This window comes from Symphodus melops (assembly GCF_947650265.1).
Source record: "Symphodus melops genome assembly, chromosome: 6".
Classification (NCBI taxonomy): Eukaryota; Metazoa; Chordata; class Actinopteri; order Labriformes; family Labridae; genus Symphodus; species Symphodus melops.
Genome location: NC_136696.1, coordinates 20,843,465 through 20,866,870, shown reverse-complemented (window position 1 = coordinate 20,866,870; position 23,406 = coordinate 20,843,465). Strand labels below are relative to the sequence as shown.

General features: G+C 41.7%; 2 protein-coding genes and 1 long non-coding RNA gene across 3 annotated transcripts; 1 reads left to right on the top strand and 2 right to left on the bottom strand.

Moving 5' to 3' along the window:
- Positions 1-2,447: 2,447 nt before the first annotated feature.
- LOC306825602 (disintegrin and metalloproteinase domain-containing protein 10-like) lies at positions 2,448-17,003 on the bottom strand. Its single transcript, XM_079346441.1, has 16 exons — positions 16,819-17,003; positions 14,850-15,000; positions 12,721-12,839; positions 12,438-12,596; positions 11,798-11,898; positions 10,593-10,742; positions 9,796-9,888; positions 9,520-9,703; positions 8,835-8,998; positions 8,535-8,718; positions 7,806-7,953; positions 7,514-7,697; positions 7,305-7,413; positions 6,959-7,179; positions 6,733-6,859; positions 2,448-5,589 (listed from the first exon to the last, which is right to left on the bottom strand). Exons 1-16 carry the CDS (start codon positions 16,883-16,885, stop codon positions 5,384-5,386), a joined length of 2,367 nt encoding a protein of 788 aa, XP_079202567.1. The 5' UTR covers positions 16,886-17,003; the 3' UTR covers positions 2,448-5,383.
- On the top strand, positions 16,013-18,109 carry LOC306825603. Its single transcript, XR_013779298.1, has 3 exons — positions 16,013-16,558; positions 16,929-17,069; positions 17,943-18,109. It is a non-coding gene; the product is annotated as an uncharacterized lncRNA (long non-coding RNA).
- Positions 17,322-23,223, bottom strand: fan1 (FANCD2 and FANCI associated nuclease 1). Its single transcript, XM_079346435.1, has 13 exons — positions 21,728-23,223; positions 21,516-21,656; positions 20,441-20,642; positions 20,124-20,357; positions 19,896-20,027; positions 19,697-19,805; positions 19,482-19,601; positions 19,190-19,354; positions 18,942-19,104; positions 18,751-18,854; positions 18,460-18,654; positions 18,191-18,319; positions 17,322-18,071 (listed from the first exon to the last, which is right to left on the bottom strand). Exons 1-13 carry the CDS (start codon positions 22,902-22,904, stop codon positions 17,934-17,936), a joined length of 3,009 nt encoding a protein of 1,002 aa, XP_079202561.1. The 5' UTR covers positions 22,905-23,223; the 3' UTR covers positions 17,322-17,933.
- Between the last annotated feature and the right edge of the window lie 183 nt (positions 23,224-23,406).

Sequence of the window (23,406 nt, the reverse complement as noted above, 5' to 3'; positions counted from 1 at the left end):
GAAGAGGAATTTGAGCCCTGCTGTGAGTTAGCAGGGTTAAACATACCTCAGCATTTACCTGTTTACGTTTATTTTATAGTTTATCAATAGCAAGGTTCACAATCTGTGGGAGGAAGACAGAACATTCAAGCCTAACAAAATGGACCATCTCCGCGTGCATGTTTCTTCAAAGCATCAACAACCAAAGAAACCAGCTAAACAAGAGACCTGTCGACGAGGACATTTATCTTTGTTTTCTGTGAAATCACAAAGACACACTAACATAATTCAGTACGAGGAATGCTGTTTTGAAAAGAGTGGAACAAAAGCTGAGGTCACTCTTCAGGGAGAAACAAGATTTGATTAAAACCACTGAAATCCCTCCGGCTGTCAGCATATTGTAATAGTTACTTCTTTTCTTGCAGTGGATGCGTTACACAAGCTAAATCCACGTTGGCTTGATTTAAATTCAACACGGTATAATCGGTTGCTCGACAGTGAACTAGGACTTCTACTCTTTGTTTCCAGTGTGTTTCCATTCTTTGTTTGTCAGTCTCCAAGGTCAGCTGCTCTTTGCGTTGTGTCAGCCAGCCCTCAGCGTAGTCTACAGGCCGGTGCCACTTCCACAATCATTCTCTGTCACTGCACAGAGAGACAAAAGGTGCTCCTCGCTTATCAACTGTGATGTCAGCTCCTTGTACAGAGTTGGCTCTCCCCTATGCAGAGCAGGGTTTGGGATATTGGCGTCTCTGGTGGCACATAGGGACATCAGCCAGAAGAGCAGTTTGATCAAATGTGTTGCAGCATTGATGATGAAAATATAAATTAGAATGTAACTCTCTGCCTGTATTATTGAACCTAAACTGTTGTTGTGGGCGACTGTGCTCGGTCATGTCACAGCCAGCGAGTGCAGCCAAGGATCCATATTGAAAATCAATAGATTGCTTCATTCCATTGCATGTGCTAAAGCGTGCTTCCAGGATCTGACATACACTTTCCTCTGGTTGTTACATCATCAGACGTACTCATGACGAGAAAGGGAAAAGGTCATCAATATGTAAAGGCATAATGAGAGAGCAGCTGTGTGCGGTGGTGGTGTTGGGTTAAGTTCTCCCACAGCAGCTGCTCCCTCTGCTGTGGACGCCCCTCTACTGCATTCAGATACAGAAATATCTCCCTCAGCAAGGTGTGTTATTCATCCAGGAAGCAATTTTCATGTCCAACATTTGAGATGAGGAAAGACTTCTTATGAAAACACCCCATGTTCGAGCTACATTTTGATAAAACCAGATTTGAATGATGAACTCTTGTGGTTTGAAAGTCTAACCGTTAAATAGGAGGATTGAAAAGATTACAGTATTTTAAAAAAGAGCAAAAGAAATTAAGATTAAGAAAGATGAACAAATGCCTATTTCTTCGAGATGCCATAATGCAATGTTTAGTTTAAAGTAATCAAAATTAAAATAATGCAACACAACTAACAGATTGCTAAGTGAACAGTTTTATAGTTTTAAAGAAGACTTAAGTGATTTAAGTGCAAGTCAGAGAGCTTCTCACCAGAGAAGATATATACTTAGAATCTAAAAGAATGATTTTACTTTGACAAAAAGCAGATACAGATGATCATTTTTGAAAATAATTAGTTCCTTTGGTACTCTTCAGTGTGGGGATCCAACTAAGAGGCTGTTGAAGAGGTCACAGGATACTCAGAGGGTTATGCATTAAAAACCTTGAATACATCAGGGCTACAGATTCAAATGAACATGCCAACACGTTTGAGTCATAGGGGCCTTCATCATGACAGCTCATGATTTTACTAAGTTTGAAACACATCTCAAACAGAAGGCTCACCTCAGTAAATAGCACTTAGATTGAGAGTGATATCCATGATAAATGGATCATTCATCAATTGTTTTCTAGTCTTTCTCTCAATCCCTATGTGAGCCCTATGTGAGAACCTTTGCACTGTATCAGCTCTTTTAATACATTTATCTGTCTAATATGTATGATCTTCACACATCTGACACGCCCAGCCACAATTTACTTATTACCTGGCCAGAAGAAACGATTAGTTTCCTGGAAACAGCACTAAATAAATTTGCACTAAATTTGGAGTCCTATAAAAAACAAGTTTTGTTGTTTTTTCTGTAACCAACATTTTAATTTACTTTTACGAAAAAAGGCAGGTGTACATTATCATTACAAGGCTTGTAAATAGTGGCTGATGAATATTGACTTCATCAGCCACTTGTGTATTTACTTGTGGGGGTTCTCGGGGCTGTTTCAGCATCTCTCTAAACATGTTTCTTATGGCATGAGCATGTTTCTCCACCGTCTACAGAGGACATTATACAACCAATTTATACAAGCTACATGGAAGAGGGGAGGGTAATTCCTACACACTAGCCCTCTTTTATGTAGATACTACTGTACAGGAACAGAGACAACCAAAGACTGCACACATTACAGACAGTAAACAGGGGTCTATTTTATTTTGAACCAGTCTTTTAATTAATGCATTTCAAGTACTCCAAAAATTACATCTCTTTGCACAATACAATTTGAAATCTTTTTTTTTTTTTTTTTTAGTAAAAATGTTCAAAGTGAACAAAAATTTCCAATACTGTATAAAACACAGTGAACATTAAAATCAGACAGTAGTATTACTTTTTAATCTTGTGTTCTCTCGGCCTACATCACCTACGACATTTCAACTCAATTTGGACATTTTCAGTGCACGTTTATCTAAAAACCTTTTTTTTTTTTTTTTTACCAAGACTACGAAATGAAAAAGAAAGTAAATTTACAGGCATTATTCTTCTGCTCTTCTATCCAAACCATGCCACAGGATAACGAAGACAAAAATGAGAATGTAACATTACCCCATCACCCTGAACTGTTTTTATCATCGACGATGGTGGAGAAAAGTATCAGAAGCAAACTCCATTTCAACTAGCACATAGAAGAACATAAATAACTTAGCAGAAAGGAAACTTTGTCACATATGAACATCTTTGAACAACTTACTCTGGAATTAGAATACAAAAAATGGAACAGATGTATCAAAATGTAATTTTTCATTTTCAAATGAAATGCTAATTTTTCGAAGTACTGTACAAGTTTACATGTAAATTCTCCAGGCGTCAACATTTGTGATTGGGCCTAGAAGATGACATTTTAAAAAGAGCTCCTTATTGTACAGACATGAGAAGTTTTAGACACCGCCGACCTGCCTGATTCATCTGCCATGTGAGATCAACTGTTGACTGTGAGACGTTACTTTTAAAAGTCCCCTCCAGAGCACGTGTGTGACTAGAACCATTGGGACAGTGTTGTAAGATATAAGCTGTGATTAGTATTGCATGCATTCAGAAAAAATAATGCCAGGATGCCAATTAATTCAGAGCACACATGAAAAACATTTGCTGAATATCTAATGCAAAACATCAAAGTTTTTACTGCCTGCGTCCAACTTTTCACCCACTCCCATAAATCGTATTTGTGAGCAAAATGTAAATAAATCCTAGGACGTCGTGACCAGATTTTTAAATTCTTTCGGTTAGTGTTACCATACGATCACTTCCCGAAGCGTCCCTCATGCTGTGCTGCAGCGAAGGAAGGGAGAAAACACCTGAGGTCAAATAATCCCACATAAAAAAATTAAAATAAAAGCTTAAATCCCTCCTTCATTCTTTCCTCTGAAAGTGGCTCCAGAAGCTTTACGGGAAGCGTTTCCAGTATTCTTATAAAACCTGGTCACAAAGATCAGCCGCAGAGTTTACTGTAAGCTTCCTGGTATGCCGACGTGAACTCACACTGACGGCTGCACTCGTGAACTCTCAAAGGGACGATGAGTCTGACCAGGATGTCACTGCAGGTGAGTTAAAAAACAAAGTCAATCAAACAGCAGCAGCAGCTTGTCTCCTGTGAAAATAGTGAGCACACAGAGGAATGTAAAAGTGTGAGAGCACTGCTGCGAAGCTCCTCCCACTCGCTTTAAGACCAACAGCTGTCAAAGCAAATAGTGTTGAGTGACATACAAATATTACAGACCGAGGTCAATTAATAGTCGCATTTAATAAATGCGACTGCATGCCCACATTGAAAAGTTTAGATTCGCTATCAGAAGAATAATAGAATGATTTAATCTTTCAATTTCTTTTTTTTTTTACATCCACACACTGGAGTCATTTTTAAATTTATTTCAACACTCATAAACTAATTCTGTATCATGACAGACTCTCACTTCTAAGCTAAGCCACAGCAGCCCTCCTTTCCCTCGTCTTCATATCAGAACAGGTAGACTCATCATCTTCATCAGCTTCAGTTAGTGGTTATTCATTCTTCATTTTAAAAAAACATAATCAGTAAAGACAATAAAAAGGTGTACCAAACTAGGCGATCTCTTTCCCTTTCTGTTCCCACAACTCCTTCTGCCATCTAGCTTGTTACACGACATGAGCGACACATGTTAGAAAGACAATAAAAAAAAAAAAAGAAAAAAAAAAAAGAGACCTCGAACAAAGAAGGCCTGAAAAGTGGGATATGGTGATCTTCAAATCCGAAATCTAGCAATCTTAACGATAGTGACAGAGATCCACCTGATTGGATGACTGCAGGGAGAACTTGATGGCGTCAAATCCTCCACAAAGAGTCGACCAAGGAACTCATCACACAACCATCATTCCTTCGATACATGTGTTAATAGTCCTGAGAGCACTAACCGAAAAATCAAAGAAAAAAAAAAAAAGTGAAGAATTACACATTTACAGTAGAAGAAATAGTTTGTTTTCACTTATGATACACTAAATATGTACAGTTTACATGCAGAAGACTGTCTGCACGAGAGACCGGAGCCTGTGTCTTTTGCCGTTTGACATGTGTAAATCACAAAAGTGCTGCAAATCCTCACTGAGTGTCTCTCATTCCTGGCAAGAATGGCGGAAAGAAAAAAAAAAGAAAAGAAAAGAAAAAGAAAAATAGCACGGAACAATTCACCAGCAGCCACGGGCGTGTCACTCAAAGAAGATGTTGCAATTGACCCCAAACAAACAAACGAACAAAAAAAAAAAAAAAAACACAGCACAGAATGTACTAAAGCTACACATGATTCCTTAACTCCTTGGCACTCCTTAAAAGAAAAAAGAAGAGGTGGAAAAAAAGATGCGAGATCACACTGCATTTGGAAATGGCTGATGGTCGAGTCCACTCCACAAAGAGCCAACCGTTGCTAGATAGTGTTTTCTGTTTTTCACATGTCTGCTTTGTCTGTCGATGGAGGATGATATGATGATGACTAACAACCATGTCAGGCTTTTCTTTGGATGGAGTGACGCTTTTGTTTCCCACTGTAGGCACAAGGAGGAGCCAAGGCATTGGGGGGGGAGGGGCGGGATGCAGGGTCTCAGCGTCTCATCTGGCCCATCTGATAGTTCTCTCGGGGCTGACGGTGGTGCCTCTGGGGCTGCGCCTGTTGCTGGGGCTGCCTCTGGGGTTGCCGCTGGCCGCCGTGCCTTCCGTGGCCGCCGTGCTGGTGGCCGTGCGGGTGCTGAGACTGATGCTGCACCTGAGAGCTCGCCTGCTGCTGCGCTCGCCGCCTCTTCAAAGTGCCTGTCAGGAGGAAGAGGCAGTTCATTAAGCTTGTTAAATAACAGACGGTGGGATCAGTCGAAACTGAATTACGACTACTGATAATCTGTAAACATTTTTATTGGGAGTCATCCCTCACAGACTGAAAGGGTGCAGCAGCCTGTGTCAAACTGTAAAATATCCAATTTGAGGCATGAAAAAGCAGATGATGAAAGTGTGGCACGAAAACGTAAACAGAAAAATGTGAAAACGCGTTTTCAGACGGACACATGACATCAACTTGCATCATCTTTGTGAAAGTTTGGAAAATGTAGAAAAAAACCCAGGAGAAAGGGCTTTGGCCTCTACAGTCAAAACCTCGTTCTTGGGTAGACATTTGTTTTGTTCTTTTTCAGAAACGTCTGATTGAGTTAAATTTGGAGCAGCACTACATCCACTTGAGAACGACTTCATTGTTTTTAAGTTAGCGTCTTGGAATTTAATTTGGGCTCTCTCAGCTTGTCTTTTCAATCCAGTCTGATATTTGTGTGTGTGTGTGTGTGTGTGTGTGTGTGTGTTTAATGTGCACACGGCCCTGCATTCACATGCCCTTAAGCAGGCGCTTTCTATGCTAGTTAGAAAACTATTCACAAGCTTATGAGAACATGACATACATCAATTAATAAACGTACATGTGAACAATTCCACTGCAGAGGAACTTTCTATCAAAAACAAACTGATTGTTACTAACTGTGTGCTCTTGTCTGGGCCCGCCCCAAAATCCCCCAATGTTTTGCAACTTTGGCTAATTTTGCAAGAAGGAAGTTGTTACTAAACTCTTCAGATCCAAAGGTCTGTCCATTTATAGCATTCAAGCTTCTAAGCTAAGTTACAGTGAAGACTATTCATTTTCAAAGAATTACACCATAAATGATGTCAAAACACCGGCCACTGCTGATGCAACATTTGATGAAAGGCAAAACTCTGCCTAACATTTGGAAACATCTTTAAGTTGGATGTTTGTTTTGTGTGGTTTTTTTTATTGTGCATGTGACTTTACCCATGGAGGACATTTGACTTTCACAAAAGCCTTCAAACACGCAGTTTGCCCTGGTTTATGAATAAATATGCATTAGGTTCATTTCTGTGGTGTGAACACGTTTCTTTGCGAATCTCAGGACTCACCTGGAAGTGGTTTGGGAGGTGGAAGTTTGGGGTTGCTGCTCGGAGTGTGCACACTACAGATCTTAATGAAGCCGGCCATGAGCATGATAAGAGCAATACCCATCAACAACACTGCCCACCAATGAGCCTGGAAAAGAAAGAATGAAACTCAAAATCAGGCACAATCTCTACATAAACTGCAAACAGTATTTATTATTTGTTTTCATTTGAGGAAGAGAAGTCATACCACAATCCACTCTGCAATGTTCTCATAGAGCTCGGGGTTAAAGATGGCCTTCTTCAGCCTGGCCAGTGGTCCATCTGCATCCACTAAACGGCACTTCATGAACACGTCACAGTAGCCCTTGAAGTCATTGCAGGGCGAGCCAGCTGGCAGCGTAGTCACTTTCTTATTGAAGAAACGAGCCAGACGCTCTGATCCGGTGCTGCTGCATGTGTTGGGATTCACTGTGGAGACAAAATTAAAAAAAATCACAGACAGTAGATGCATCTTAAAATGACAAAGCGGGATTCAAGGTATATCTTCTTTAAAGAAATGAATCATCAAGGTGGGGAACAAAGAAATGACTCACTCTTCTCCATGCAGCAAACGTGGCACAGCTCAGTCTCATCTTTGCCATCTTGGCTGGCACAGGTACACGCCTCGAGTCCGTACTTCTCACAGATGGAGCCAGAGCATCCCTGCGGGGGAGGAGCACGAGGACAGGCCAGATCAGACACCGAGTGCCATGAATACAAAGTTGCTATAACAACCAGTCCCTCCAGGTGTGAAGACACTTACGCCGTTGAGGCAGACTTGAGTTTCTCCGTGGCAGGCGGTGAAGTTGGCCTTGGGCTCAGACGTGGGGCATTGAGCGCTCACTCCGTTACACATGCCCTGGTGAGCACACTCGGAATCCTCCCTGCACTTCTCGTTACGGCCCTTATAGCTGCACTCGGCAGTGCAACACGGACCCTGGCTGGGACTGATGGGAGAGAAATGTGAGAGAAGTATTCAGGTAAGAGTGGTCTCAGTTACTCTTGTTGAGATTCCTATAAATAATCAGGCTTAAAAAAGGAACACATCCATTTACCTGCAGACTTTGTTGGGTTTTAACTTGCACTTGTTGTCGCCCTGGTTGGCGTCATAGCAGCACTGGTCTCTGCACTGATCACTGTAGCCACAGTCACACTCCTCTCCTGGCTCCACCAGGCCGTTACCACAGATGGGCTGGCCAGACTCTGTTTGAAAAAGGAGTCTGGCTCAGAAATCATGTCTTACTTTAGTTATGTAATAAGACAGTTTTCCTGCTAATGTCTCAGTTCTCATGTGAGAGTGTGAGAACCTATTACAACTCTTTCAGTGGTTTAGTTATTAAAAAAACAAAACAAGGTATCAAGCTGACACTAATACTTAAAGAATAATCATTTGAGACATTTACCCATAAAACTTAGAGAGAAAAAAGGTGGTGCGAAAACAGAGTTTTTGTTGCCATGACAAACACAGTTCATCAGAATTGTTGTGTGATGCGACTCATTTAAACACTTGTATTGAGTGTGGATTCTACAACATGCCAAAGAGTCTCGTTAAAAAGAAATCTGGAGTAGTGCAGACATTACGGTTCAAAAGTTGAAAAGTCAGTTTGTTGGATCATCTGTAGCTGCCACGGTTAATTAAATAAGGAAATGTGGTGGAAATCTGCCCCTCCTATCATCAGTACAGAGAAAAGCTAAAGCTGAAATACGTGTAGCTGATTTGAAAAAGAAACAAAGAATAAAACCGAGAGCTGCATTTACAATGTGACCAAATAAGCACAACATACCGACAAAACAGTTGCTCCTCTTTTTCTCCAGCACCTGGCTGATGTTGCGCACGCTACAACTGGAAAACTTATTGTTGTTGAGCTTGTCTCCAGACGTAGCCCTTGCATACATGATGTAATTGCCCTTTTCTTTCTTGTCTTGGCTTTTAGCTTCTCCGGGGGTGCATTCAGATCCGGAATCATGCTGAGAGCGAGACAGGGGAAGAAAAACCCCGGATTAAAGGAAGAACGGACAGAGTTGAAGACACTAATAAATTGCTCCTTGCCATGCATGAAATGTGGCCCGTCTGAGGAACTCACCGGGGAGCCAAAGTTGTGTCCAACTTCATGCGCAAAAGTGATATGGGAGACCTTAGGAGGTACGTGGGAGGCGTAGTTCTGTACAGTGATTATGCCAGTGTTGAGAGATTTCTTCTTTCCGTCTGAGTACAGCTTGCTTTTTTCACAGATGCCTCCGGAGCTCCCTGCAAATGAAAAATTGTAGACGTTGGAGCAAACCGTCATTTTAAATCAAAGCTTTGTAACATGAAGGATTTTACTTCTTAAAAAGCCGGGACTTTGATTTATTCCAAAGCATGTTTTCATCCGTTTGACAGAATGCCTGACTTTAAAACATAAGAAGGCCAAATGTGTTTTAACATGTTCTGAAGTTTCATCACTGACATGAGACAAACATCCGTCCAGTGTGTTTAAAGAATGCAGCACAAGCAACATATTATTGATTTAAACAGTAAGAGTGTGTCTGTCTATTCTAAATAAATGAGTACAACGCCACATAACACTCTCCACTTACTAAGTAGCATAGGATGTAAGTAGCTATATGATACAGTGTGAAGCAGCGATGCGTCTGATGCCTAATCACAGAACAAACAAAAGACCTACAACACAGTACAAAGACTATGACATATTCAAGCATGCTTTTAAAATGTGAGCCTCAAGAGGACTGAGATTTGCAGCTAACACATACACCGAGTGCCTTTAGTACCTGAAGGGGCGCCGACCCAGGCCAGACCCAACACCCCGTCGTCAAAGTCTCTGTCGGTGAAAACATAAGCCAAGCAGTAGTCGTCATGGTTCTGCTCTGAATTCAGCTCCAGGAACTTCTCCACCCCGATGTTGGCAAAGCGGAACGGGTTGGATCTGTCCCGCTCATCACTGGTGGTGTTAATCTGCACGAGAGGACGAGGATGAGCTCAGAGGAAAAACGTGGAAAAATTCAAAAGAACAAAAAAAAAAAAAAAACTATCAACAGAAGACTCACTCGGATCCTTTTCACCATGAAGCTGATGTTGCGAATACCCATGAAGTCTGTGCCCTGATAGATGGCATCAATCGCCTTGACATGACTGGAGATCTGAGGTGAGAGAGAAAAAAAAGGAGCTTTATTCCCAGAGTCTCGAGGAAGAATTTAAAAAGCTTTCTACGACAAGTACACATGGACAGAGGCATCCAGAATGACTTCTTGTTATATTACAGCTTAGAAGCAGTAATAACAGGAAGAGTTCAACCTTTAGAGAAGAATCTGATGTAGTATTGTTATCCATTTTACAGTTAAAGCCTTGGTGAAAAGAAGTGCATGCCAGCAGTTCTTGAACCTCAAAATAGTTTTTGTCCAAATTCACTCAATACTAACTTTTTAACCCACTATGTAGTGCGTTTACCATTTCATAGTGCTGTTAAATGTTGAGAGAGAATGACTATTCTCCAAATAGTAGACTCAAAGTATCTTATAATAAGGCAGTGCTGTACCAACTGTATCCACTAACACTATCACCCATCATGCACTGCGCTCAGAGTAAGAACAGCAATTACACCGTTTGATACAAACACAGCTCCTCACTTTCACAGTTCTTTGTTCCTCTGTTGAAAGTGTTGTGACACTCTCGCTGAATAAAGGCAATTATTCCACTACCAACTCGCCTTTACACTCTTCGGTGTACTGCTGGTTAAAAATATACCTTCCCACCAACACCAGGCACAAATCCTACTGGCTGTGTAAGTCTAATCCCTGAAGCAGCACCGTGGGATGTGTCAGGTAAGTAGCTGACTGCGTGTTACCTGAGCGATGACAGCCTCTCTGGTCTTGTAGTACTTGAAGAAGAGGTGGTCTGTCTGAATAAAAAGCTGGCAGGTGTTTTTCTCAGCCTGGGCCATCCTCTTCTTCCTCAGCAGCACGGGTTCATTAAAGGCAGTCTCAGTGTGGAGCTCCTGCTGTGAGCGAAGACGAGGAAGTAGAAGGTTAAATAAAACATATATGTAGCATTTTTAACCAAACAGTGGCTGAATAAATCATGTTTGGTATTTTTAGGCATTTTCAGCCTCAGTATGTTCCATCATACTGAAAAACATGTGCTTTATGTTTACCACCAACATGACGGAGGGGGAGAGGAGAAATCATTGAAGTAAAAGCACATTAAATGTGTTGTTTAAGAACAATCCTGCTCATGTCATAAACATGTATTACATGTTACATTACTGCTCGTGTAGTTTATGAGTCTTGTGTTTAAAAAGGTAACCCTAAAGCTCCTTTCTTTTTTATCCTTCATGTCATCAACCTCAGAACTTTCCGCAGACATCACTGTTGGGTGTAGTCATCAGTGAGACACAGCTGTCGTTTAAAGGGCGGGGGGGCTATTCTTCATTCACAAACAAGACTGCGTTGATGTAATATTTCCAAATTATTCTGAAGAAATTAGCTTTTGTGACGCATTTCCCACAGAAGCTCTATTTCTTTCATGCTTGCAGTCAAACCGATCTGATTTCACAAGAGGTGCCGTCCTCAGATTAACATACGAGCACGTTTAAGGTGTTCAGCCGTCACATGTTCCAACGTGCTTGATTTGTTATTTGACAGCTAAGAAATGACTCTGTGTGTTTATAAGGAGAGTAAAATGTTCCATATTAAACTATCCCTTACTTCCTTAGTCTGCTTTGTGGAAAAAAAGGAAGAGAAAACAAAACAACACCGAGCATCCTTTAGGAACAATTAGAAACTTCATCCAGAGGACTGCACGGCATGATGTTGATGTACTCTTTACATTTCAATGGGAAAATCAGGATTCACTACATCCAGGGTGCTTGTTTATATTTAAGTGTATGAAGTGAAGTACAAAACTATTAGCAAGGAAGAACACATTTCCAAAATCGTATTTATTGTGTAGACACTTAATAACTTGTTCCATGTCGACCTCTGACCCTGACTTAAACCCAGCCCCTCTCTAAAAGACACTGAAGGGTTTTGTGTGGCGTGCGGATGAGTTTACCTTGTGCAGCTGGTCCACAGCTGAGGCTTGGTACCTCTTCATCTTTTCAAACACTGTGCTATCAGCACAGCCTCCCTCTGGGCCGTACTTGTGCGGATAGTCTGAGCGAAGAAAGTCAGACACAACGCTGTCAGGATTATGGAAGACAATGATAGCTGCTTACCCCCTGAGTCACTCTATTTCTGGAGCTATTCACCACCAGCTCAAGGATGTACTTACAGAACACTTGAGCCTAGCTTTGCAATGTGAGCTGTTGCTTTCCTGTTGTTTTAATTAGCAATTCCTTTCAGATTTGTGCTTAATTAGCTTTTACAATATGTACACTGATGATTTCAAACGAGGGGATGCCTGAGTGGTGAAGAAAGCTCCGTGCTGACTATCAGTAACATTATCAAATCTGCTACAATAAGCCAGCAGCCCTGGAGAAAGATCGTGTAACTCAGCTAATGAGCACGGCGGGTATCGCTGCTCCCTGGAGGGTGATCACACCAACCTGCCTCCGTCAGCTCGGCTGCCCTTTCCTTGCACGTTCTCCATCACACATTTACATACACGCGCATCCAATTACATATACTCTGTGATTAGAGGAAATTTGCTCGTCAGAGTGTTTGTGTTGTAGCAGAAGTTGTCGTAGACTCACGTATATCATCTTCATGGTAGATGACTGAGTGGAAGGGCACATCTTTGCCCTCCAGGTACCTCTCCGCAGGCTCCACGTAGTAATTGCCGTGGTAGCTTTGAATGAAGCCCTCGAACTTACCATCCACAATGGTACCATGAGTAAGGGTACCTTTCTCACCTGCGAATCCAAATCGCAGAAGTGTCAGAATATTCAAACATGATCAGGTATTCATTTTTATCCCTGAAAAATATCTGGACAAAAAAAAAAAAAAACAATATCAAAATGAGAAAGACAAGCGTACCATAGATTTCTCCGGAGTAGATATGTGAGGTATCATACGGCACCTCTTGTCCGGAAATCTCCACTTTTAAATCTTGGGCAAACAACTTGGTATCCCTCTTCATTCGTAAATTAAAATGCCTGAAATCAAAGAGATGAAGCCATGAGCAATAAGGGAAAGAGACATGAAAGAGATGAATCCCAAACAGAGCCTAACAGATTATCTGTTTACTGATCGTACCGGGGCTCCATTGGTCAACACAGATATATCCGAACATGTTCAGCAGAAAGAATACATCTAAAGTTCATATTAGCATCAGTCTAACAACTCCATATTGGTTGCATTCTTGTTCTAATGTGGGACACAGAGGTTTGTTCGTCCTGATGTCCCTGAACTGTCTGCAGATATTATTCAAGTCATGGAGTGTGCTCCTATGGTTTTGGGTATGGAAATGAATTTACTTCACTTCAGGTAAGCAGTATGCTCGCAGCATTTTTTTAAAAAAGGAGAGTGCAAATGAAAGGGGAAAGCGAAAGAAAGGGCAGTGTGCGGAGGAGAGGATAAAATCTTAGCCGTTCCTGTTTCACATGAAGAAATGCAGTCTTTACGTAGCAAGAGAGGGAGGAAAAATTGGAACATCTTGGAACAGTAGTGTTTGGTGTTTTGCTAACGCATGGCAGGGAAACAAAGAGGTTAAGAGTAAAACCTTGGGTTTCATGTCACACCAAGACGCTACTTTTGCTGTGATGTGTCTATGCTACTTCACTGGAGGTCAGACACAGCAGTTTCATTAATAGCAAGAAAACAAACCGTTATTGGATAAATATGGAAAAACTTGACGTGATGGAAAGCAAATCCTGCCGAGATGTGTACAGGTGTGGTTTCCATTTTTGACATCTGGTGGAAAAACAGGAATGTGTACATTGAATGTCTATCTGGGAACATGCTTTTACACAAAACCAGCAAGCGGGAGGTGGACGCGGAGCCGCAAATGAAATGTAAGAACTTGTGCTGTGTCCCCAGCTTTGAAAATGAGTTCAGAGGAAGAGCAGCTGACACATTCCGGCTTTCAAAAGAATAGACATCTTAGTTGCGCGTGTTTGTTTGCTCAGCTCTTATCACTCTCTTCCCTTTTAAGCAACATCAGTGTTTGGGAACAGCAGGCCCTGCTACAGGCAGGACGATAAACAGCCTATGCCAAGCTCCAAGCCAGATGGTCTTGACTTTGTCATGGAGAGTGTAGGGATTTCCACTCAAACAACACTACCACTTCACATAGCTGGATGAGGAACCATTGAAGGAAATTGAATTCATCCATCTTCTTTACCTGGAGGAGGGAGCCACCCAGGTATCAAATGTACACGAACACCTGATCCATCACAAGGCAACAAACCACTTACACTCAAACACAACATCTATGTCACCTGACCTGTTTTCAGATTGTGGCGGGAAATCTGAATAAACCCACCAATGGGCTGCAATGAAGGCTGCAGAACTGATCAAAAGTGCTATACAGATAAATAAAGTATCCCTATCACAGAGGCTGCGTGCAGCATTTAAACATTACACTGAGGCGACGCAGAGCTGCCCTGGCCTGAAAGTCATATTCTCCAGTATAGAGTTGACCCCTTAAATGTCACATCGCTTTGATGGTAGAAGCGGAGGTGATGCAGGTGCAAGGTTGGCTCCACAGACACAGCGAGGATGAGTAATAGTGCGTGTTTGTGCATGTCTGACTGTGTGTATGTGGAGCTCCTGCTGTGCTTCCGCACAACAAACGCAAATGAGAATTCACAGACTGGGACACGTTTCTTTCTTACCGTCCTTGAATCAATATGATTCTTTATGATAATGGCCGAGAATAGTCGCAGCAGTTTTTTTCGGCAACACATTTTTAAAAGGACTTATCATTTATATATATATATATATATATATATATATAAAAAGGACCCAAAAAAACAACTTCCAATCAAAACTGCATCGCTGAGCAACAGCCACTGCATTTGTAACCAATGTCGGCATATCATGTGATGAGCTTTGAAATGCATAAGCAGACAGGTCAATAAAGACATAGATAAGAAGAGACAAAAACAGACTGAGACCCACACAAAGTTTCCCCTCAGGTTATTTTGTGAAGAAAACTGACAAACCTTCCATGGGCATGAAAATCTAAATGAAGAAACTTGTCTTCATGGGAGAGCGCCCTCTTGGCCCTCTGATGCTTGCTGTGCACAAGCTCTGTGTCGTAGGACAGGCCTTCATAGTGACGAATGTACTTGTTCAGGGGATTTCTATAGTGTCCTGTGTGAAAAGAAAAGAGAAACTCCTGTTAGGAGCCAGAAGTCCAACTACCATAAAACGACACTGTCATACAAACAAAATAAGTTACCTGACACATACCCATAGAAATACAGCCATTCATTCAAGGCTGTATGTATATATAGGCTTATTCCTTATTGTTCTGAATTTGATAAATTAACATTATACTGTAACATAAAAATAAACAAATTAAAATCAAAATTGAATCCTAGGAATTTCAGTAAATTAAAAACAACTTGTGAAATGTAAAGGCTTGACTGTCATATCCATTTTTCTTAGTATGGCAGTCAAGCTGAAGCATTTGATACCTTGTTCTGTCTCCTTTGGGTGACAATACAGAGTCACAGCAACATTTTTAAGGTTGATAACTTGGCATGTATAAAACATTTTTATTCAGGCACACAAAAATCAGATCAGCGCAGATGTCTAAAAGGCAGGACTAATAAAAACTGATATTATAACAGTAGTCTGCATTTTAAACATTCTGCATTTGAGTCATATAAAGGCAGATTTTGGAGCTCAAACACAGCCCTGAACGTCACAGTGTTGTTATTTAGACACCAGAAGAGTAGGCGGTGGGCTCTGGGGAAAAAAATAAAAATCATTCTCAAGCACCTCCACTCATTTCTCTAACTTCTTTGCCCTCAAAAGAATGATGGAAAACAGTCATTTTTAAATATAATTAGGCCCTCCTGTAAGTGGATTTGTTTTTGGTGTTTACGTCGTATACTGGGCATACAGGCTAATCTGAAAAATCACATCTGTACGCACATAGCATGCCAACCATAAGAGAGTACTCTCAGTAAATACAGTCATTAGTTCTGTCTGACACATAATTACGGTTGACTAGTGAGCCCTAAACTATAAGACTTAGTCCAAGTATGTAACAGAGATGGTTAAGTAGACCAGGCTTCACTTATTTCCTGTTCATGTATATTATGAAATATTGAAATGCTAAGATTAAATATTTCAGTGAGGTGAGGTGAAAAAAAAGCCTACAGCAAATACAATATTTAACACAGTATAGATAATGAAAATGAGGCTGTAAAGTAGCACTACAATCAACACTAAATGTTAATTGTTAACAAGTCGATTGGACTTTTATACTGTATGTTAAAATATGATATGCCTCATGCATACCCAATTTATTACAGGATTTAAATGAGGGGACCCCTTAATAATAAAACTAATACTTCTTACATCTTTTAAAGAGTAATTTCTTATTGCTGCAGGTTAAACTACAAAACAGCGAGGACAACAGACACATCAGAGAAACCTAAAAAATAATATTTAAGGAAACCCGAAAACTTGTGTCATTCAAAAGAACAAAAACAGACATTTCGTCGGTAACAATTAAGGTTGGCTAACTTTTTTTTGACTGTTGATGAAAACCGTTACGTTAGCTGCTAAAGCAGTTAGTTAGCACAAAGCTAACGGTCCGTTAACCCGGTCGGTCTTCCCCCCGTCCTCTCACAACAATGGCTGTCGGCGCTATTCACACGATAACAACAAAACCGAGCCAACACTGACCATACATACGGTGACAACACATGGAAATAACTCCACGTTATTGGATTAATTCAACGAACTGCGCGAATGACATTCGTCCTTTACGCGTTGTGTGATTTGTAAGCTTGAAGTAAAACGGTAAAAAGGGTGCAGTCCTCTTCATAACAAGCAGGCCCCGCTGCTGATCCTTTAGCCTGTTAGCTACGAGGCTAACAGCCTTTTTCTGCTGCTGCTTCATCAATTCAACATAACTTGAAAGGGTTTTCCACTGAAAAAAAACGCCTCACTCACCTTGGGCGTCGTTTAGTAAATACACGAAGAGAACAACTTTAAGAAGAAGCATTTCTGCCAAATCCATTGTTAGAGCATTGATGCCGTTTTCACTTTATTGTCCTACTTAGATAGGCGCAGACGCCCTGTGTGTTTATTGCACCTTCCTCCTCTCATCGCCTCCTCTCTCCAACGTCGTGACGTCAGACGCCTCACAGCTTGGGTAACCCCCCCTGCATCATCCACAGTAAAGGCCTGCATGCATTACTATGGTACATTACCGCACACCCAATCATATCCACAACCATACTGGGTGCAATACAATCTGTGGCATGTATACATATTTTTCCTCAATTTAACGCTCACTCAAAAAAACCCAAACAAACAGAAAAATAGTACCAAACACCAAAATGACACCCTGGATTGTTCTTAATGTTGGTCATAAAGACTACATGAGCATTGCTATTGATGAGGAGGGCATCTTTAAATGTTGAAAATTGAGAGATGCAATTTCACAAAAAAAAAACGTTTTTATTTTTTTATTGAACAAACAAGCATTCAACAGGAAAAAACACTTATGGTATATTGTCGCCCTTTATCTCAATCTATCATTTCCTTCTTAATAGCCAACTGACATTTGTTATGGTAGCAGGTTATTGCATTTTTATAGACCAGCTACTAATACATTAATTACCTATAGAACAAAACATGTGTAGAGTTGTCATTTAATTCATAAACAGCCAACCGATTGTGAGTTTCTGTTGCTTGGCAACCTAAGATCAAGAGAACATAGTGTTCCAGGAAAGGAAAACACCATCAGCTTGGTCTGGATGTTAGATCATTTTTCTGTCATGTATCATCTCTGATGATGTGTAAGCATCCTGGGAGTTCTCATCTTCATCATGATGCACCTCTACACGCTGAAAGCAATGGTTTTATACCCCTTGCAATGGCCTAAAGTCATGCTGAAGTCAGTTTATTATATAGGGAAAATTGTGTTTTTGAAATAGAATCAAGATATAGAACAAAAACAAAAAGCCTTTCGGATTTGTTTTCAGAGACTTTACAGATTCTGCAGATGTTTGAGTATTGACTGCACCTTAATCAACTTATCAGTCCTTTATTTCAGTGTCTGTTTATTCCAGACGAGCTCCTCGGGCTCCGGTAGCCTCGACATGACAAACCTCCACGTCAGCCCCGAGTTTCTGCAGCTCATCCAGCCAGATCTGCTGCTTCTGGGACAGACGGTCACTGGGCCCCTTCACTTCCACCAACTACAACAGAAAGAAAATTTATGTCACGATGCACAGTGCAGTGTTATTCATGTAGCGGTTTTTTAAAAGAACCACCAAACAGAAATCATCTAATTACAAAGGCAGGCATTTGATCTCACCTTGTAGGTGTTGTTTGTAGTGTTCCACACTACTAGGTCAGGTAAACCTCCACGACAGTGTCTGTAGTCTTTTGACATTCGTGCTATTACCCCACCTAAGAAGGCTCCACCCAGGCATGAAACGAGGGACTGCAAATCAGAGAGTCGAAGTGGTTATGTTAGCACCCGTTATAAGAGTTTTAAAGCATGAAAAGAAGATCCTGGCTTTATAGTTTAGGTTACAGATATCACACAACAGTGATTGCATATCTAAGAGGGACAGAAAATACCTGGGCCTGTTGAAGGGACGAGAAACGCTCCCAGTTGACCAAAGAGCACACTTTACCCTCCTGGGAGGTCCAGACATCCTCCAAGATGTCATTCAGAGTCTCAGAAGATGCCTCGCTAATTAACTGCACACGAGAATCAATCGCTTCTTTTCTGTTCTCATAAAAACAGTCAGTGTAAAGATCCAGAGGACATGTCTGTGGGAAGAAAGGAAGATGATACTTCAACATGGTAGAACTGCACATCTAGTCCATACATACCATATGTAAAAGGTGAGGTTAAGCTTACTTTACCTGGTATGGGTTTTTGAAAACATCAGGAATACCATCCATAAAAATGACGTCCCACATTAGAAGAGCAAACAACGTTGAGAAAGTTGAGCCCTCTCCATGGATACCTATTCAATTTGCAATTTAAAAAAAAAAAACATATCAAAGTAATAAAAGGACATTCAAATATTCTATACTTATAGAAATCTGATTACCTTGATCAAAGCCTTGTTGACAGTAATGTGCTAGACACAGTTCTTCCACAGAGCATATAACAGTGGCATCAGCCCTGTCCTCGCCTTCTCCACTCACTGGTATAAGAAACTTGGATTTCCCCATTCCTCCCTCATGAGGAAACAGCTGTCCCCGGATAGAAACCTGCAGAAAACAAAAACAAACTTTTAAACTAAACATCTTGTTTTTTTCCTACTCACACAGTTTAGACATAATGTACTGCACTCACATGTTTGACATCTTGGACATGAACAGTGGGCAGCTCTTTTAGTCGCAGGCGATGTTTCTTAAAGCTAGCAGACTCTTTCATCCTGACAGCTCTCTGATGAAGAGAGAGTTTATGTCCAGTTCGCACCAGGGGGTCCGACAGGCCATCTCTCATAGCACAGATAGCCTAGAAGTGATAGGACGGACGACTTTCGTGAAAAGAAAAAAAAAACACCCCTGCTTTTATGGAGCACAAAGTCGCACACGGACATTAACAGATGTGCTTGAACCACATCGCGCATGTCGCTGCTCACTTGCTCAGGTTGTTTCAGGTGCTGGTGAAGGTTTAGTGCCAGTCTGTCCCACCATCGTCCTCGACTATCAGGACAGTAAACGGACTGCATCAGTAAGGACCGCAACTCCTCCACCGCTTCCTTCATAAGAAAAACACCCACAACATAGTCAGTCTTTTTTTTTTCCTTTCAATATTTATAAATACTTAAAGAATGAGCGGATTAGGTCAAAACACCTCATAGCGACGTAGCCTCTGCAGGATCTCCACCCCTCTCGATAAGATACGAGTGTAAGCCCATCCTGTTGTGAAGCTGCGCAGGAACACAGGCAGCTTCTCCGCGTGACTATCCAACACAATAATGTCAATATTACATCAAATCCAGGAACTATTGATCTCTGTTTAACAAAGAAGCAAATGAATAAAACTATGTCACCTGAGGTCATGGTTCTCCCGCAGCTCCTCCCACTGACGTTTGGCAGCCGAATAAAGCTCCATGGCCTCTTCCCACTGACCTCCCTGCATAGCTGAGACGATCTCAAGCAGGGCTCGCATAGCAGCTTCATATCTAGTGTGACGCACGGCAGCAAGAGAGTTTACTGCTGGCTGCCCCGTGTAGGTAAAATACAACAGACCTGAGTGAAGTCTTGTGTGTGAGCCTCACCTGATCAGATCGTCTCTGTCCAGAAACACCTTGGCTTGACGTTGCACTTTATACTCCGGGAAAGCCAGACGTCCTGAATTAACCAGCAGGATGGTGAAGAGCTGGCTCTGCCCACCAGCCGCCATCTCTTCTTCGTCCATGGTGTCAGTCAGAGAGAAAAGCAGGAGGATGCGAGAGAAGACAGCCCGAGGACCCCGACACAGACGCACACAAGGACCTGCTAGCTGCCTCGCCCTTCCCGGGTAAAAAGAACAGGGTTGAGATCTATACTGCAAAGCTACGACCGTGAAAGAACACAACATATTTTATCAGCTCACCTTTTCAGCATGACAGCACTAATACTGTTCTGCACAGGGGTCAGAGAGAAGAGGGACTTTTGCCTGCTGAGACGTAGAAGTCCGTCCACTACCTGCTGTTTCTGGGTGCCAGGGTTGCCCAGGTGAAAAGTCTTAGCCAGGGATTTGAGTTCAGGAGCAGGAAGGAGATCGAGAGCCTCCCCCAAGTCCTGCAGGTCGCTCTCTTTGATTTACACAGGCAGCACAGTAAAGAAAACCAGAAAACTACATTTCAGAGTGGATGATGTGTTGAAGCGGACTATTACAGCAGAGTAATTTCACAAAAACCCTCACACTTGACAAAAAAAAAAACTCAAACAAGCTGTAAACAGAAATACATGGAAAAATAATTTTATTATTGTTACAATAAAAATAGGAGCAAAAAGTTACGAGGAGAGCTCAGTCAACACAGAGACTCAAGAGGTCACCAGGAGAGAAAATATGAGTTGTTTTTTTTGATATATTCAAATTTAAGTCCATTTAATTGCAAAATCCTTCAAAAGCATTGAAGGATTTTGTGTAGCCTATCCCGGTCTACACTGAGTAATATTTTTCAGATAGCACCTTTTCTTTTCCCCACTCTCACTACCTACGAGAAAGAAGAGCAAACTGTTAGTTCAATAATAATTTATGAATTGTCTGAGCTTTAATTCTCAAAACTCACGAAGTACACGGTCATGACTTAGGCTGTCAAAAATATTTGATACTTGGATACTTGTCAAAACACTTCAGCTCATCACACATATATGAACCAAAGCGCTGCCACAGGCCAAAGAAAGAGATGTTGAAAACATATTTGTGCAATTAAGACTGTGTGTGGAAGTTGTCTCTGCAATTTGTAGGGATTAAAAACAAGAGATTATCAAATACTGAGTAACCAGGACTTGCATTTTGTTGCAGAGGTATCAAAAAATAAAACATTGTTTGGTTTCTAATAAATCTCATCAAAGTTTAAATTCTGACATTGAGAAGGCTCTTATAACTTAAAGAAAGAAAGTGAATCATCAAAGAGATTTGACTAACCCTGTTCCAAAATATGCTATTAAGATTACCTTACCTGACTGTAGAAAACCAGATTGAACCAGCTCTTGGGTGACAGGTCCCAGATCACTGCATATCTCTTCATAATCCAGTTTATTGACCTGTAGCCACTTCAGCTTCCTCTGAAAGAGCCTCACGTACAGCTTCTGGCCCGTGACTTTGAGAGGAGAAACACATGTGAGCGACGAGGCCCGACTTAGATCTAGATCAGATATAATTATAACGTACCTGATAGTTTATCAAATCCATGCACGAATGACAAATCACGCTCGTCAAATAGCGCCCTGTCGTCCTCATTGTCCAGGACCGCCTCGAGCACGGTGCAGAAGTTACGCAGGTAGTAAGGAAGCCGTGAGGGATGAGAGGCCTCGACAGCCTGATCACTGTTATCAGTGTTCACAGCACCAGACTCTGCCAGTGAATCGCTTCTGATCACTGCAGCACTTTCCTGATGTGCCTGGTCTGAACTTAGAGGGGGGACACGAGCAGCAGTCGTCACAGGTGGATCTGTATTAATGGCCTCTTCTTCTCTTACACCAGAGTGAGCTTTCTCTGCCTCTCTGCTGCTCCCGTCATATTTTGCTTTCTTTGTAGAGAAAGACGCTTGTCCAGTGGAGGTTTTTCTCTTTGCGAGTTTCGAGGTAGAGGAGTGCGGCTTAAGAGTAACCAGTTTTTTGACTGATTTCGAGTCTTTGTGATCAGGATGAAGTCCTTTCTCTGGACACGATAGATTACCCACTGCTGTAGGAGTCTCTGAGCTGAAAGCTGTCAGGTCAATGACGGTCACACGATCACTTTTGTTTTCTAAACTCTGATTCTCTTTTAGTGAGCTACTGAGAGTCTCGGAAGAACACGTCTCCTCGTCAGGAGGTTCATTTCTGTCCTGTGTCTTTGACTTCTCGGGCACCGTTTGACATTTCTTTGACAACTTGGTGGCAAGACTTCCCAGGTCAAGCGTCCTGACCACTGGTTTACTGCTCAACTCCCGAGGTGGCTGCTGACACTTATTCTTTTTAAAATAAGGACTGGTATTGGTCCCTTTCACCACTTCTTCCTTGTTTGGACCCACCTCTGGGGACTTTGGGGGATTCCTTCTTCTGGTTGACAATTGAGTGCTTGGCACAACACTATTGCTTGCTGAGGCTGCACTGCTGTCTCCTCTCTCAAAGTTCGGACATTGTAAATCAATGTGTTCATTGATCTTGAATCGTGGTACAAACTGGGCGCACAGGGGGCAGGCCAGCCGAGGAGGAGGAGGAGGAGGATTATGGCTGCTGAAAAACGAGGTGATGGGGGTTGTGGTAGCTGCACTGGCAGAAATCCCAGCTTTGACACTGCCTCTCTTCTTATTCTTGGACAATGACAGCCTTGGCTTGCGTGAGTCTTTGGGGTTACTCTCGGTCATGACTGCGGAAGAATAGTTGTCGAGGAAAACTTTGTGTGGGATTTACCTTGTCGCATACTATAAGGAGATCTGATCGGCATGGACAGGGTTGATCGTGCAATTAACTTTAAACGCTGTGGCTCACGTATAAAGTAACACATGTGATTTGTTATGCGGTTCGACCAGGAAGAATGTAAGACAAAACGGAAGCTCTGATATTACAAACGTTAGCATAACAAGAATAACGATTCAAAACACAAGCTAACATACCCCGTGGTTCATTTGGTTTCACAGGAGCAGCACGACAACAATCCCGCTGCCCAGACCAAACCAGCAGAGCGAAGAATGTTTTCAAGGCTAGAGCAATCGATCCCAACCGCATCGATATTTCCAAATGGCTTTCTAATCTATTATGGTACCGTTATGAAAATGAAAAATACTTCACTACATGCATCACATTTAAATGTATACATGCATACATTCACATAGGGGTAATGTTTATAAGTACTATTAACATTTGTAT

Coding starts and splice junctions, on each gene's coding strand:
- LOC306825602 (XM_079346441.1), bottom strand. CDS start 16,885: ATGGATTTGGCAGAAATGCTTCTTCTTAAAGTTGTTCTCTTCGTGTAT. Junction 11,899..12,437: donor CTACCATGAAGATGATATAC/GTGAGTCTACGA, acceptor TTCTTCGCTCAG/ACTATCCGCACAAGTACGGC. Junction 8,719..8,834: donor GACACAACTTTGGCTCCCCG/GTGAGTTCCTCA, acceptor TCTCGCTCTCAG/CATGATTCCGGATCTGAATG.
- fan1 (XM_079346435.1), bottom strand. CDS start 22,904: ATGACCGAGAGTAACCCCAAAGACTCACGCAAGCCAAGGCTGTCATTG. Junction 19,806..19,895: donor CGGGAGAACCATGACCTCAG/GTGACATAGTTT, acceptor TGTGTTGGATAG/TCACGCGGAGAAGCTGCCTG. Junction 18,655..18,750: donor TTTTCAAAAACCCATACCAG/GTAAAGTAAGCT, acceptor TTCTTCCCACAG/ACATGTCCTCTGGATCTTTA.